Source organism: Eleutherodactylus coqui, chromosome 2 (assembly GCF_035609145.1).
Source record: "Eleutherodactylus coqui strain aEleCoq1 chromosome 2, aEleCoq1.hap1, whole genome shotgun sequence".
Taxonomy (NCBI): Eukaryota; Metazoa; Chordata; class Amphibia; order Anura; family Eleutherodactylidae; genus Eleutherodactylus; species Eleutherodactylus coqui.
Genome location: NC_089838.1, coordinates 7,710,768 through 7,727,256, shown reverse-complemented (window position 1 = coordinate 7,727,256; position 16,489 = coordinate 7,710,768). Strand labels below are relative to the sequence as shown.

Below are 16,489 nucleotides of genomic sequence, written 5' to 3'. Positions count from 1 at the left end.
AAACTTTCCAAACAGGTAATGACAGGTACATTTACGGCAGTAGTTACAGGCAGAAGCTCAGAGGTTGGGGGCAAAAACCTACTGATTTCCATCTCGTATGCCTGTTCTCCTGTTCACTGCACTAAGGCCACTCTCACACATCCCTTTTTCACTGCAGCATTCAGAATGCCGCGGTATTCGCAGTACAAGGCTCCCATTGGTTTTAGTGGAGCCTCGCAGACCTGCGCTCTATCGTGGCGGTTTCTAATGCTGTGATTTTCCAGCACTGGTTGCTCTGTTTTAGCGTGATTAGCGCACCTCATCACATAAGGGAAGTTGAGGAATTTTGCCGATGGCATGCTTGAGCGCGGCCTTGGACTTGGCAAACGAGTGAATGAAGTGAAGAGAATGCTAGTTCCTCCCTGGTGGCGTTCAGCGGGCAGCGGGCGGTACTCGCACTCTCACACCAACTCCTTCCCTGCATTTCTTGCATCACAGCAAAAATAATTTAGGTAGCTGAAGAAAAAAATAGGGCAGTAAAACCACCAGATGGGTGAAACCCCTAAAAAGTATCTGGTTCTGTAGGACTGAAACAACCTGCCCTTAACCCCTTACTGACAGCCCAGCCCTTAACCCCTTACTGACGGCCCAGCCCTTAACCCCTTACTGACAGGCCCAGTGCCTTTTTACGGTCTAGCTAAGTGGGCTTTAATCATAAGTCCCATTTACACCAGCCGATGATCGCTAAAAGATCGCTCAAACAACAGCCTGAGTGACATCTTTAAGGGATCATTTTGCATAAACTATTAAGTAGCTACTTAAGAGCAATTAAGTGTGTAAATGAAGCCTTCCCTGAATGCAGTTAATAGCCGGAGGGCTTTTATCTGCACTCAAATCCTTTGTTCTCCACGGGAAACAATGCTATCAGCACTCCCCGTGGAGAACTGCTGAGAAGGCTGATGGACGATTTTTAGGCTAGACTGAATTTAATCAGCTAGCAGTGCCTGAAAAGCACACGATGGGCGCACATTTAGACGCAACGATTATCGCTAAAAAGATCGCTGCTTAGTGATTTATTTGCGATCATCGGCTGGTGTAAATGGGCCTCTAGAGGACGTAAAAACATGCATCCTCTTTAGATTAAAGCCATGTGGGCTGAGGACGTGACAGCTCCATGCTGTAGGTGCCCGGAGATAGCTGATAACATGGAGCCAGGGGCGTAACTATAGGGGATGGGGTTGCAGCCGGGCCCAGGAGCCTTAGGGGGCCCATGAGACCTTTCTTCTCCATATGGGAGCCCAGTACTATGAATAAAGCATTATAGTTGGGGTCCTGTTACAGGTTTTGCATTGGGACCCTGGACCTTCAAGTTATGCCTCTGCATGGAGCTGTTACGGTGGGTGGTGGGGAGCCCCCCTCCCCCCCACCAGCAGTGCAATCAGCGCTATCCCGCGGATAGTGCCAATCGCATTAAAGTAAATAAAGAGTTTTTAAAAAGTTAGTTTCAGCTCCTCTCATGGATCGCTGAAACTACTCACCCCCCTCTTCCATGATGTCCCGCGATGATCTGGTCCTGAGCATACCCTTCTACACACGCACGCCAAAGAAAAAAAGAAGGTGGATGCGCAGAAGAGGAGATCGGCGCGGGACATTTGAAATCGCCTGGTTCCCGGCTACTGAAGGTCGTTTTGGCCGCTCAAGGGCTCTACAAGTGGGCAATGGGGCCTAAATCACCTTCAAGCAGAATGTCTGTTGTGAAACCCACCGGCTGCTCCTTTCGGTTTGGGCCCCCGTTGTGCATACAGATAGAAGATTAGGGCCACAATGGGGATGTTTTCTGAACACAAACAGGGGGATCCATTTTGGGTGTAGATTTTCATTTTTATGTGTACTATAGAAAAAAAATCTGTCTTTGAAATGACACATTTGCAAAAATACCAAATTTTATTTTTTCTCCTCTAAATTGCATTAATTCCTGAAAAAAAACTGTGGGGTCAAAATACTCCTGCCCCCTCAGTGGATATATTAAGGGGTGTAGTTTGTAAAATGGGGTCATTTGTGGGGTATCTATCATTCTGACACTCATGAGCCTTTACAATCTTGGCTTGGGGCAGGAAAACAAAGTTTTCCTCAAAATGTCGATAAGTAATGTTAAATTTGAACATCTCCTAAATGGTTAAAAAACAAAACAAAGTTTTCAAATGTGAGCCAGAATAAAGTAAACAGATGGAAATATATATCTTAGCAAAAAAAAATTGTACAGTATGTTTGCACATATTTGAGATATTACAGTTGAAAATGTGAAATAAATAACATTTTTTTCAAAATGTTCCCAATTTTGGCACTTTTAATAAATATTCACAAATCCTATCAGTCTATTTTTACTACCTAAATGAAGTACAACATGTGGCGAAAAAACATGACAGAATCACTGGGATATGCAAAACTTTACAGAGTTATTCTATGTTATAGAGACACTTGTCAAATTTTCAAAATTTGGCTCCGTCACTAAGGCACAAACAGGCTTGGTCACTGTAGGGGGTCTTTCAAGGGAGACCACTGCTGATGTTGCCCGGGTCCAGCAGCTCCTTCTTCAGCAGTAGTAACATCTACGTTAGCCGTGACACCTTTTCCCGTGGTAGTGGTGGAGGTTACGGGGAACATTTGGTGGGTAACATTAGAAGGGGGCCTATTGCCGGGGACACATTGTCCGCGGGGTCTGGGGCCCCGACAAGCAAGACAATCTTCCCGATAGCAGGGATTCTGCTGCCCGCAACTGGGACAATCCCAAGCCGGACCCCTGAAAGGATTATTGTCCGGTGCTGGGGGAGCCGTAGAAGATGCGGGAGTTGGGTAGGCAGGTGGAAGTTCTTCTGCAAGGTTTGGATAAAGACTCGTAGGAATTGACGGGGTTGGTGGACGGGCCAGAGGACAATAAACAACTATACCTTCCCTGGCCTCCGTGTCCCAGTGTTCGTCTTGGGCTTTCCTAGATAAGTCTATTATGGCCTTGATACCTTTTTCCAGCTTTAAGTCACGTAGCATTTTAGCATTTTTATCTTTAAATTGGGACCAAAATTCAATTGAAGGTTCCCGCCTTTTTAAGTCCTATTTGTCTGTATATCTTATAGGCTTGTTTACTGATATCCTCCCCCTCCCTCTCTCTTATTATTTCGATAGGGGTAAGATAGGTTTTAGACTGTTCTGCCCCCATCTTAATATGCTCACTATTCTTCACTAAGTATTCAGGACACTATATCACACAGTACTTTTTAGGAGGACACACAGTCTTCCTTGTCCTGGAATAGTTTTACAGCGTCTTCCAGCAATCACATAGATTACTTTGGAGGGTTCAGGGGAGACCACACTTCACCTCTCAGGGAACTTTTGGTGATATTATAACAAAGCCAACAAAAACAGATAATTGCCAACTAGAGATGAGCGAGCACCAAAATGCTCGGGTGCTCGTTACTCGGGACGAAATTATCGCGATGCTCGAGGGTTCGTTTCGAGTAACGAACCCCATTGAAGTCAATGGGCGACCCGAGCATTTTTGTATTTCGCTGATGCTCGCTAAGGTTTTCATGTGTGAAAATCTGGGCAATTCAAGAAAGTGATGGGAACGACACAGCAACGGATAGGGCAGGCGAGGGGCTACATGTTGGGCTGCATCTCAAGTTCACAGGTCCCACTATTAAGTCACAATACCGGCAAGAGTGGGCCCCCCCCCCCCTCCCAACAACTTTTACTTCTGAAAAGCCCTCATTAGCATGGCATACCTTAGCTAAGCACCACACTACCTCCAACAAAGCACAATCACTGCCTGCATGACACTCCGCTGCCACTTCTCCTGGGTTACATGCTGACCAACCACCCCCCCCCACGACCCAGTGTCCACAGCGCACACCAAACTGTCCCTGCCCAGCCTTCAGCTGCCCTCATGCCACGCCACCCTCATGTCTATTTATAAGTGTGTCTGCCACAGGAAAAGCAGGCACACACTGCAGAGGGTTGGCATGGCTAGGCAGCGACCCCCCCCCCCCCCCATAAAAGGGGCGGGGCGATAGTCCACAATGCTGTACAGAAGCAATGAGAAATCCAATCCTGTGCCACCTCCATCTGGAGCTGCACACGTGGGCATAGCAATGGGGAACCTATGTGCCACACACTATTCATTCTGTCAAGGTGTCTGCATGCCCCAGTCAGACCGCGGTTTTTTATAAATAGTCACAGGCAGGTACAACTCCGCAATGGGAATTCCGTGTGCACCCACAGCATGGGTGGCTCCCTGGAACCCACCCGCTGTACATAAATGTATCCCATTGCAGTGCCCATCACAGCTGAGGTAATGTCGTGGTTAATGCAGGTGGGCTTCGGCCCACACTGCATGCCCCAGTCACACTGGGGTTCTTTACAAGTGGACAGATGTAGTAACAACTCCCTGTGGACCCACAGCATGGGTGGGTGCCAGGAAGCCACCGGCGGTACATAAAAATATCCCATTGCATTGCCCAACACAGCTGAGGTAGTAATGTCGTGCTTAATACAGGTGGGCTTCGGTCCACACTGCATGCCCCAGTCTGACTGGGGTTCTTTACAAGTGGACAGATGTAGGTTAAACTCCGTGTGCACCTACAGCATGGGTGGCTCCCTGGAACCCACCGGTAGTACATAAAAATATCCCATTGCATTGCCCAACACAGCTGAGGTAGTAATGTCGTGCTTAATGCAGGTGGGCTTCGGCCCACACTGCATGCCCCAGTCAGACTGGTAATATGTACCTTAACAGTAACCTCGTTGGTGGTAATGTGGTGGTGACTGCGGACCTAGTAGCGCGGTTTTATGTAGTTGGTTTTCGGAATGTGGCCAGGATTAAGTGGGCCGTGGCGGGGGGATGGTGGTGGTGCTCTCTTGTTGTGTCGTTAAAGGTGAAATTCTTGGACTGCCACCAGACGGACCAATGCAAAGGTATTTGCCAAGAATGTTTTCATTGTTGGAGGAGGAGGGGGATGTTTTGGAGGCACTATGTGTCCTCTACACGTGTCCGTGGTTATATGCACCTTAACAGTAACAGCGTTGGTGGGAAAGGGCCTCGCCGCCATCATGTCTTTGTGAAGCCTCTGTTTCCACACCCCAGTGACATACCATTAGCAGCGGTATAGGCAGAGCCCAGAATTATTAACATTTCAGCGGTAGCATTAGGGACAGGCCCCACTAACATATCACTAGCAGCAGTATAGGGGGAGCGCAGTCTTAGTTCCATTTCAGTAATAGTAGCACTCAAGACAGGCCCCAGTAACATTCCCATTGCAGCAGTTTAGGGAGATAACAGTCTCTTTCACATTTCAGTAGCTGCAGTATAGACAAGGCCCCAGTTACATTTATGTAGCTAAAGTGTAGGCCAACCCCACACACCTTTCCGTACCATGAGTGCAGGCGAAGAACATAGAAATTACTATGATTACACTGTAGGTGAGGGCCCAAAAAAATTGGTGTACCAACAGTACTAATGTACCTCAGAAAAAATTGGCCATGCCCAACCAAGATGGCAGGTGAAACCCATTAATCGCTTTGGTTAATGTGGCTTAAGTGGTAACTAGGCCTGGAGGCAGCCCAGTTGAACGAAAAATTGGTTCAAGTTAAAGTTCCAACGCTTTTAAGAGCATTGAAACGTATAAAAATTGTTTAGAAAAATTATATGAGTGAGCCTTGTGGCCCTAAGAAAAATTGCCCGTTCGGCGTGATTACGTGAGGTTTCAGGAGGAGGAGCAGGAGGAGGAGGAGGAATATTATACACAGATTGATGAAGCAGAAATGTCCCCGTTTTGGATGGTGAGAGAGAACGATGCTTCCATCCACGGGTGCAGCCTACGTATTGCTTAGGCATCGCTGCTGTCCGCTGGTGGAGAAGAGAAGTCTGGTGAAATCCAGGCTTTGTTCATCTTGATGAGTGTAAGCCTGTCGGCACTGTCGGTTGACAGGTGGGTACGCTTATCCGTGATGATTCCCCCAGCCACACTAAACACACTCTCTGACAAGACGCTAGCCGCAGGACAAGCAAGCACCTCCAGGGCATACAGCGTGAGTTCAGGCCACGTGTCCAGCTTCAACACCCAGTAGTTGTAGGGGGCAGAGGCGTCACCGAGGACGGTGCTGCAATCGGCTACGTACTCCCTCACCATCCTTTTACAGTGCTCCCGCCGACTCAGCCTTGACTGGGGAGCGGTGACACAGTCTTGCTGGGGAGCCATAAAGCTGTCAAAGGCCTTAGAGAGTGTTCCCCTGCCTGCGCTGTACATGCTGCCTGATCTCTGCGCCTCCCCTGCTACCTGGGCCGCGGAAATGCGCCTTCGGCCACTAGCGCTGTCGGATGGGAAGTTTACCATCAGTTTGTCCACCAGCGCCCTGTGGTATAGCATCATTCTTGAACCCCTTTCCTCTTCGGGAATGAGAGTGCAAAGGCTCTCCTTATACCGTGGATCGAGCAGTGTGTACACCCAGTAATCCGTAGTGGCCAGAATGCGTGTAACGCGAGGGTCACGAGAAAGGCATCCTAACATGAAGTCAGCCATGTGTGCCAGGGTACCTGTATGCAACACATGGCTGTCCTCACTAGGAAGATCACTTTCAGGATCCTCCTCCTCCTCTGGCCATACACGCTGAAAGGATGACAGGCAAGCAGAATCTGTCCCCTCAGCAGTGGGCCAAGCTGTCTCTTCCCCCTTCTCCTCATGCTCCTCCTCCTCAACGCGCTGAGATATAGACATCTCTCTGACTATCCAGCGACATACTGTCTTCCCCCGCCTCTGTTTCTGATTCCAAAGCGTCTGCCTTTATGCTTTGCAGGGAACTTCTCAAGAGGCATAGCAGAGGAATGGTGACGCTAATGATTGCAGCATCGCCGCTCACCACCTGGGTAGACTCCTCAAATTTTCCAAGGACCTGGCAGATGGCTCCCAACCAGGGCAATCTTCTGTAAATAATTGAGGAGGCTGACTCCCACTGCGCCGCGCAAGTTGGAGTTGGTATTCCACTATAGCTCTACGCTGCTCATAGAGTCTGGACAACATGTGGAGCGTAGAGTTCCACTGTGTGGGCACGTCGCACAGCAGTCGGTGCACTGGCAGATTAAACCGATGTTGCAGGGTCCGCAGGGTGGCAGCGTGCGTGTGGGATTTGCGGAAATGTGCGCAGAGCTGGCGCACCTTTCCGAGCAGGTATGACAAGTGGGGGTAGCTTTTCAGAAAGCGCTGAACCACCAAATTAAAGACATGGGCCAGGCATGGCACGTGCGTGAGGCTGCCGAGCTGCAGAGCCGCCACCAGGTTACGGCCATTGTCACACACGACCATGCCCGGTTGGAGGCTCAGCGGCGCAAGCCAGCGGTCGGTCTGCTCTGTCAGACCCTGCAGCAGTTCGTGGGCCGTGTGCCTCTTTTCTCCTAAGCTGAGTAGTTTCAGCACGGCCTGCTGACGCTTGGCCACCGCTGTGCTGCCACGCCGCGTGACACCGACTGCTGGCGACGTGCTGCTGCTGACACATCTTGATTGCGAGACAGAAGTTGCGGAGGAGGAGGAGGAGGAGGGTGCTTTAGTGGAGGAAGCATACACCCCCGTAGATACCACCACCGAGCTGGGGCACACAATTCGGGCGGTGGGTAGGACGTGAGCGGTCCCAGGCTCTGACTCTGTCCCAGCCTCCAGTAAATTCACCCAATGTGCCGTCAGGGAGATATAGTGGCCCTGCCCGCCTGTGCTTGTCCACATGTCTGTTGTTAAGTGGACCTTGGCAATAACCGCGTTGGTGAGTGTGCGTACAATGTTGCGGGAGACGTGGTCGTGCAGGCCTGGGACGGCACATCGGGAAAAGTAGTGGCGACTGGGAACCGAGTAGCGCGGGGCCGCCGCTGCCATCATGCTTTTGAAAGCCTCCGTTTCCACAAGCCTATACGGCAGCATCTCTAGGCTGATCAATTTTGCAATGTGCACGTTTAACGCTTGAGCGTGCGGGTGCGTGGCGTCGTACTTGCGCTTGCGCTCAAACAGTGGCGCTAGCGACGTCTGGACGCTGCGCTGAGAGACATTGCTGGATGGGGCCGAGGACAGCGGAGGTGAGGGTGTGGGTGCAGGCCAGGAGACGGTACTGCCTGTGTCCTCAGAGGGGGGTTGGATCTCAGTGGCAGGTTGGGGCACAGGGGGAGAGGCAGTGGTGCAAACCGGAGGCGGTGAACGGGCATCGTCCCACCTTGTGGGGTGCTTGGCCATCATATGCCTGCGCATGCTGTTGGTGGTGCCTCCCCAGCTGATCTTGGCGCGACAAAGGTTGCACACCACTGTTCGTCGGTCGTCTGGCGTCTCTGTGAAAAACTGCCACACCGTAGAGCACCTTGACCTCTGCAGGGTGGCAAGGCGCGAGGGGGCGCTTTGGGAACCAGTTGGTGGATTATTCGGTCTGGCCCTGCCTCTACCCCTGGCCACCGCACTGGCTCGGCCTGTGCCCACACCCTGACTTGGGCCTCCGCGTCCTCGCCCGCGTTCACGTCCTATAGGCCTACCCCTACCCCTCAGCATGGTGTATTACCAGTGATTTGATTTCCCAGCCAGGAAATAAATTGGCGCAAGCCTGCAGGCCAAATAGAATTTTTTCCCTTTTTTTTTAAAGGAAAGGCCCACTGCCTATATTCAATCAATAATAAATGTGTTGTGGCCCTGCAGTGTGTCACAGAACTGCAGTCTTGCACTGTTATTAACTGCAGCAGAACGGTGATTTCCCAGCCAGGAAATAAATTGGCGCAAGCCTGCTGTTAAACTTAGCTGGCTGCGTATGATTTTTTTTACCTTCTCCAACCAGCACACACGTACCCAGAACGCTGAGGACTGTCAGAGGCAGGCCAAATAGAATTTTTTTGCCCTTTTTTTTAAAAGGAAAGGCCCACTGACTATATTTAATCAATAATGTGTTGTGGCCCTGCTGTGTGTCACAGAACTGCAGTGCTATTAACTGCAGCAGAGCGGTGATTTCCCAGCCAGGAAATAAATTGGCGCAAGCCTGCTGTTAAACTTAGCTGGCTGCGTATGATTTTTGTTTAAGTTCTCCACCCAGCACACACGTACTCAGAACGCTGAGGACTGTCAGAGGCAGGCCAAATAGAATTTTTGGGCCCTTTTTTTTTAAAAGGAAAGGCCCACTGACTATATTCAATCAATTAATAAATGTGTTGTGTGGCCCTGCTGTGTGTCACAGAACTGCAGTGTTATTAACTGCAGCAGAGCGGTGATTTCCCAGCCAGGAAATAAATTGGCGCAAGCCTGCAGGCCAAATAGAATTTTTGCCCTTTTTTTTTAAAGGAAAGGCCCACTGCGTATATTCAATCAATAAAATATGTCTTCTGGCCCTGCCTACACAATTCTGTCCCTGTAGTATTACTGCAGGGCGCAATGCTCTGCACGGCCGATTTGGAAAAAAAAAAAAATGTGCAACACTGCTAACAGCAGCCTCCACACTACTGCACACTGTTAGATGTGGCCCTAAGAAGGACCGTTGGGGTTCTTGAAGCCTACACTAACTCCTAACGCTCTCCCTACAGCAGCTCCAACACTATAGTACTGTCCCTCAGCTATCTCACAAGGCATCTGAGGCGAGCCGCGGGAGGGGCCGACCTTTATACTCGGGTGACATCTGATCTCCCCAGCCACTCACAGCAGGGGGCTGGAACATCACAGGGGAAGTTGAAATGCCTTCCCTGTCTTTCAATTGGCCAGAAAAGCGCGTTAACGTCTCAGAGATGAAAGTGAAAGTAACCCGAACATCGCGTGGTACTCGTTACGAGTAACGAGCATCCCGAACACGCTAATATTCGCCCGAGCATCAAGCTCGGACGAGTACGTTCGCTCATCTCTATTGCCAACGTGATACAAACAATCAGTACAGAAACTTCAAGAATTCCCTCAGGCAACATGGCATAAAACAACAGTGTATGAGTTCTTCAGTCTATTACAGTTTTATGAACATCATACATTAAAACATGGCGGAGGAAAAAAAAAAAATACATGCAGCGACTAACCTTCTGTCAACAATGAGCCCAAAGTCAGGGGAACCCAGAATCAAAGTGGCAAGTCAAGAGCCTACCTTTCACCGGTGATTTTTGGAGTCTGGGGTCCCGTGATCCTGGTCCCGTGGCGTTGGCAGTTGGCGTCGTCAAATATCGGCTGCAGGTAAAGAATAAACTCCGCCCCACATTCTGGGCGCCAAGTAAACTGTAGGGGGTCTTTCAAGGGAGACCACTGCTGATGTTGCCCGGGTCCAAATCAATATAACCGATCAGCGAGTACTCGGAGAAGACATAAAATGACACCACACGCAGTGTAGTGTAATCAGAATGAATTCTGCTTTATTGAAGCCAACACATCAGATTATATAGACCATCGCCCATGCAGGAGGCGGTTATCTTACAGTCAGCATATTATTGCAGAAACCCATTCTTTCTTAATGAACTATTGTTTTAGAAACTTAGAGACAGAACATCCTGTTAGTCTAGCACAGGTGTCCGTGGTCCGCTGCGTCCAGTTACAAGAGATAAGCAAGACCTTGAGAAGCTCAGAGAAATCAGTTCTCAACCAACTGGTTCCTGTCTCCACTAACCAAAGCATACTTTGTTTTTCAACTATTTATTCTTATTTTGATAGCTTAGCAACAAAATTAACCCCTTACAGTCACTAAGGGGTTAAGAGTTTAAAGAGGCAGTTGGTGATACCCATCACCTTTTGTCAGGTGGCTGTCTCCTAAAGTGAAGAGCCTGATGTGGCCATGCCCCAGCTTATTACATGTGGCGTCACGATCAGGTGAGCTCCGTCATTATATTCTGTTTGATGAAGAAGCCATAATGGGAGAGAATTCAGATGTTCAACTTAAAGAACAATCTGCCCCCTGCTGGCAACAACTAGAAATAAACTGTTTTTGTGTTAAATCTATTGGGATTGTTGTGACGTAGACTTCCTAAACTGAATACATTGCTGGAAGTGTTACTAATCCTCTAAGGACCTGGAACACAAGTCTCTGGTCAACGGCCATCATCTGAGATGTAAACTGAAGCTCCCGGGCTCCATGTAATATGTGTAGCATGCCTCCACCGACCATGTGACATTGTAATACTGGCACCTGCTTATGGGGCGACCTCAGGCACAGGGCGACTGCTACATCTGCATCTCCTGAACTATGAAACATATGACAAAGCAGTGATAACATCCAGGAAAGACGTCTATTTTATTATATACGGCCAGTAACATGACATATGATACAGCAGGATTATTACACGACGAGAGCAAATCACCAGAATAATAGAAATATTATATAACTATAATATGTCACAACCACAATCTTTGGTCTATTGCCAGTTCAGCTTATTTACAGTTCTTTACTGTTTTCAAGATCTCTGCTTGCTGTCATTCTATTGTATAACAGCAAGCAGAGATTTACAAAACTGTAAAGTATTTATTTAGAACGTTTCAAATCTCATTGCGACAAATAAAGATTCTGCTTCTAATTCAGTGGCCATTCTTCGGTTAGCTCCAATAAGGCCCAATGTCCACGGGCAAATAGATTTATTAAATCTGCGCAGGTCTCCCGCACGCATGATCTGCGCCCATAGGGGATCATTGGGCACCCGCTGGTAACTAAATACCTGCAGATGTCATTTTTCCCCGGTGCGCGGATCGCACACGCAGGAAAACACCCGCAACATGCCCCATTTTGTGCGGTTTTCCTGCACGGATGGGTTCCTCGGCTTCTATTGAAGTCAATGGAAGCCATCCGCCCCGCAACACAGATGCTGCTGACACTGCGTCCGTGCACTGGCGACATTCATCGTGCGGGGTAAATAATGCATTGCTTTGATAGATCAGACTTTTACGGACGCAGCGATAGCAAATATGTATTTTGTTTTATTATTTAGATTCTTTTATTATAAATCTGGCAAAGGGGGGGTTAAACGTTTATTTATTTTTTTTAATAATGAGCAAAACTTTATTGATCTTATTTTTACTTTTTTTTTAGTCCCCAGAGGAGACAACAACTTGCGGTGCTTTGATCGCTCCTGTAGTATTATGTAATGCCATAGCCTTACATCATACAGCGATCAGGCAGGCAGTCTATGAAGCCACCCCGTTGTCATGACTTCATAGGAATTCTGCCATTACAGCCCTGGGGCCTTTCAGAAGGCCCCTGACTGCCATGACACCCGCATGGCTTTCTGCGATCTCATTGACAGCGGCATTTAAAGGGTTAAAAGCTCCAATGACCCCCGTGACTTATCGAAGCTGTTGCCGCCGGGTGTTGGCTGTAATGCACTCATATGGCATGCGTGTGCCCGCCTTTATCTTCAGGCACCCATTGACTTCAATAGGAGTATTAAATCACAGTAATTGGAACATGTTCTGGGTTTTTTTTACGTTTGTGAAAGATGGATGACACAAAAAGACAACAAAAACTGAAGTAGAACACACATACTGTCGCAGGGAAATCGGTCAGTTTTTCACTGACTTAAGTCGCACTTGCCCCTGTGAATAAGACCTAAGAGTTGCCAGAGACACAAAAAAGATGGTTACTTATTAATCACTGCTTATTATACCCTATGGGGGGCTTAGAACAATTTCAAGGGGCCTTATGCTAAAATGTGTTCCGTATGACCAGACAAGGCTGCTGTCCAATCTGGGCGGTATGTTGTGTTGCACTGTCACTTTTTGGACCTGCTAGAGCAGGGGTCCCCAACTCCAGTCCTCAGGGACCCCAACAGGTCATGTTTTCAGGATATCCTATGGTAAGAACCCCTGTGGCAATGTCTGAGGACCAACAATAATTACATCACCTGTGCAAGACTGAGGAAATCCTGCAAACATGACCTGTTGGGGGTGAGGGGGGGGGGGAGGCTGGAGTTGGGGCCCCCTGATCTAGAATGGTGTACAAGGAAGTAAACTAATAACAGTAAGGCCGGCTTCACACGAGCGTGACGGGCTCCGCCGCGGAATATTCCGCGGCGAAGCCCGTCACGGCGCCCCCCAGAGACCCCATACTTACCTGCGGGTCCTGCGTCTTCGCTCCTGCATGACGCTTCCCCGCCCACCGCCGCCGCGTCATGTGACGCGTCGGCCGCGTTATATGACGCGGTGGCGGTAGGCGGGAAAGCGTTTTCACGCTATCTTCCGCTGTGTTACAGCGGGAGATAGCGTGAACGCACAGCTTCCATTGACTGCAATGGAAGCCGTCAGCGCGTACACTTGCGGAAAATAGAGCATGCCGCGGGTGAGGACGGGAGATTTCACGGTGCGGAATTCCGCGATGGAATTCCGCATCGTGAGCATTGTGCTATTAGGTTCAATAGAACCTAATAGCAGCGGGCAACGCAGCGGATTTTCGCCGCGAATTACGCGGCGTATATCCGGTCGTGGGAAGGAGGCCTAAGGCTGGGTTCACACAGGGGGGATTTGTTGCAGTTTTGCTGTTTTTTTTCCGTTGCGGCTTTGCTGCACAAGAACTGCTTCTGCGGCAAAACGGCTTCAAAGGTTATTTTTGTGTTGCTTATTTTCCACTGCGCTTTTTTACTTTTGCAGCGTATTTTGGTGCGGATTTTGCTGCGTCTATAGAGGTCTATGGACAAAAAAGCACTGTGGAAAAGAATTGACATGCTGTGTCTTGAAAAACCGTACCGCAGCTGCATTTGCGCACTGAGGCAAAGCGGAAAAACTCCGTCCTGTGAGAACAGCTTTTTGCCCGAACACATTTACACTGCATTGCGCTGCAAACACAGCGGTTTTGCCGCAGTGCGATTCTGCAATGGCAAACCACGGCAGAACCGCCCTGTGTGAACCCCGGCTAATGATCCCGGAGGAGCCTCCATATTAGACCCTAACAGATCACCAAAATGTTTTGTATTGAATATTCTACATCCCCGGGCTCTGGGGAATTCCTTACAGCAACTGTGATTCCTTAGCTACAGATTCTCAAACTGTTAGTTATATCATTAAGTCCAAGAAATGGTCTTTCTACCCATAATAGAGCATGAAGCGGCTCGGTGAAGGAGGCAGTGAAGGTGTGTAAGTGTCTGATGGGGTCACACAGCGCATAAAAGGACAGCCGCCCGGCCTCATAATCCAGACAGATCCTGAATCTATTACTGGATATAATGTGAGGTAACGGGATCTCTTTCCTGTCATGTATCACTGAGTACTGCTTATTAAACCAATACTTCCTCAAACACCAGGACTTGTTATTCTCTCCAATGGATGACTGCTGCTCCCTCCTGTCTATACTGGGGTAACACATCCCCACCATCCACACCCCTGATCCACTGCCCTCCACATCCCAGTAATGTCGTCCTGAGGAGAATCCCCTCCTGCTCATCACCTGATCATACTGGAATCTCTCTGCTGTTTCTGGACGGTTCTGCTTCTCTTGTGTCCCGGTTACAGTTTTCAGGTCATCTGATATATGGATATAATCACCAGCTGTGTTTACATCCAGTAATATGTCTACAGGATCCCCCACATAGATCCCCCTCTTTATATCTGTTACTATGTCACATAATGTGTGTAATGTGTCTGAGATCACCGCCACATCCGGACCATCTACATCATGAAGCGGTTCACCATGTCCCCCCGTGTCCCCATCACCTCCATCATGTCCCTCTGTGTCCCCATCACCTCCATCATGTCCCCCCGTATCTCCATCACCTCCATCATGTCCCCCCGTGTCCTCAGGATCACACAAGTCCCCGGTGTCTGGTTCCTGTAAGACAGTCAGTGGATCAGTCATGTTACACAGCTCCTCCATGTGTCTCATCTTCCTGGACAGCTCGTCCTTCTGTATTTCCAGCTTCTGGATCACAGCAGAGAGTGAGAGTGACTCTTCCTTCTCCTGCCTGGAGATCTCGCTCAGGACCCTCTTCTCCAGATCATCCAGCCGTCTCCTGATGTCTCTACACAGGGCAGTCACTCTCTCCGCTTCTCCAGATGCTTTTTCTGGAGCTTTTCTCCTGCGCTCCTCCAGACTCCGGACTCTTTCCTCAGTCTCCTCTCTCCTTGTGGTTAGTTGCTGGAGAACATTTCTCAGTCTCTCCTTCTTCTTCTCAGAGGCCTTATCCAGCATCTCCACCTGATGACCCCGATGTTCTCCGGCCAGACTGCAGGTCACACAGATACAGATGGCATCCTCAGTGCAGTAATATTCCAGGATCTTCTTATGGACAGAACATTTCCTGTCCTCCAGGTTGGCGCTGGGCTCACATAAGACGTGTTCTGCTGACTTGCTGTGAACTCTCAGGTGTTTCTCGCACAGGGAAGCTTCACAGTGCAGACAGGATTTAGCAGCCGGTACAGGAGAGTCCACACAGTAAGTGCAGAAGATCTCGGCTTCCGTCTGTGTCGGAGGAGTAATCAGGAAGTTCTCCATGATGTTACGCAGAGCCAAGTTCCTCATCAGTGCCGGCCGCTCCTGAGACTCATCTCTGCATTCAGGACAGGAATAAACTCCAGCCTCGTCCTGTGTATCCAGCACACGATGAATACAGACCCGGCAGAAGTTGTGTCCACATCTCAGCATTACAGGATCTGTATAAGTGCTCAGACAGATGGAGCAGAGCAGCTCGTCTCTCACAGCAGCAGACGCCATGGCTGACAGAAGGAGGAAATGAAACTAAAGGTGTCTGATGCTGGATAAACAGCAAAGTTGTAGTCACACCCATTCACTTAACCCCTTAAAGGCATTGTACGACTTAGGGCTCACTCTCATGACCGAATTTTACCACGGTTTCCGCGGCTTAAATCCGCGGCGGAATTCCTCAGGTATTACGTTCTATTGAGCCTAATAGCTTTTCTGCCAGCCAATGCTGATATGCAGAATTTTACCGTGGATTTACGCGAACGGTAAGAAAAAATGCAGCATGTTCTATTTTCTGCGGATTTACACCGCGGGAGGTCTCCAGTAATATAGTGTTAATGTGGACCGCGGGAAAATGCACATTTTTCCGTGATTACTAGCGGGCACGTTTGGTTTACCACCGCAGTACTCCCTCTGCGTAAATCCGCGGGTGTATCCTGCGACGGTCGGGGCATGAGCCTTTAATGAATTTTAATTTAAAGAAGTTCTGCGTAAAAATAACATCCAATTTCAAAACACAAGATTTCTTCCAGGACTCAGATGTTACAAACAAACCTTTATTATACGGCATCCTCACAGAAGCAGATGGACAAAAAAGGGGAGACTTCTACATGTTTCAAGCCTCACAAACCGATCTCTTCCTCAACTTCATGCCTCAACCTAATCACATTAAGAATACATGTGACGTGCTGATTTGAGGTCATGGGCGTTCTGAAGGCTGATTTAGACACGATTTTCGCTCAAAATTCGCTCAAAGCCGTCTTTTGAGCGATAATCGTTGTGTATAACTGCACTGACATTGTGCGGTTTTCATTAAGCAGTTGCTGATTGTTCTCTTTCAGCGCACTGAAAGACAACAATC

At 48.9% G+C, this 16,489-nt stretch overlaps 1 protein-coding gene across 1 annotated transcript; it reads right to left on the bottom strand.

Annotated features, from left to right (window-relative positions):
• Positions 1-11,222: 11,222 nt before the first annotated feature.
• LOC136611017 (E3 ubiquitin/ISG15 ligase TRIM25-like) lies at positions 11,223-15,686 on the bottom strand. Its single transcript, XM_066590256.1, has one exon. It carries the CDS (start codon positions 15,637-15,639, stop codon positions 13,960-13,962), a length of 1,680 nt encoding a protein of 559 aa, XP_066446353.1. The 5' UTR covers positions 15,640-15,686; the 3' UTR covers positions 11,223-13,959.
• Positions 15,687-16,489: the final 803 nt, after the last annotated feature.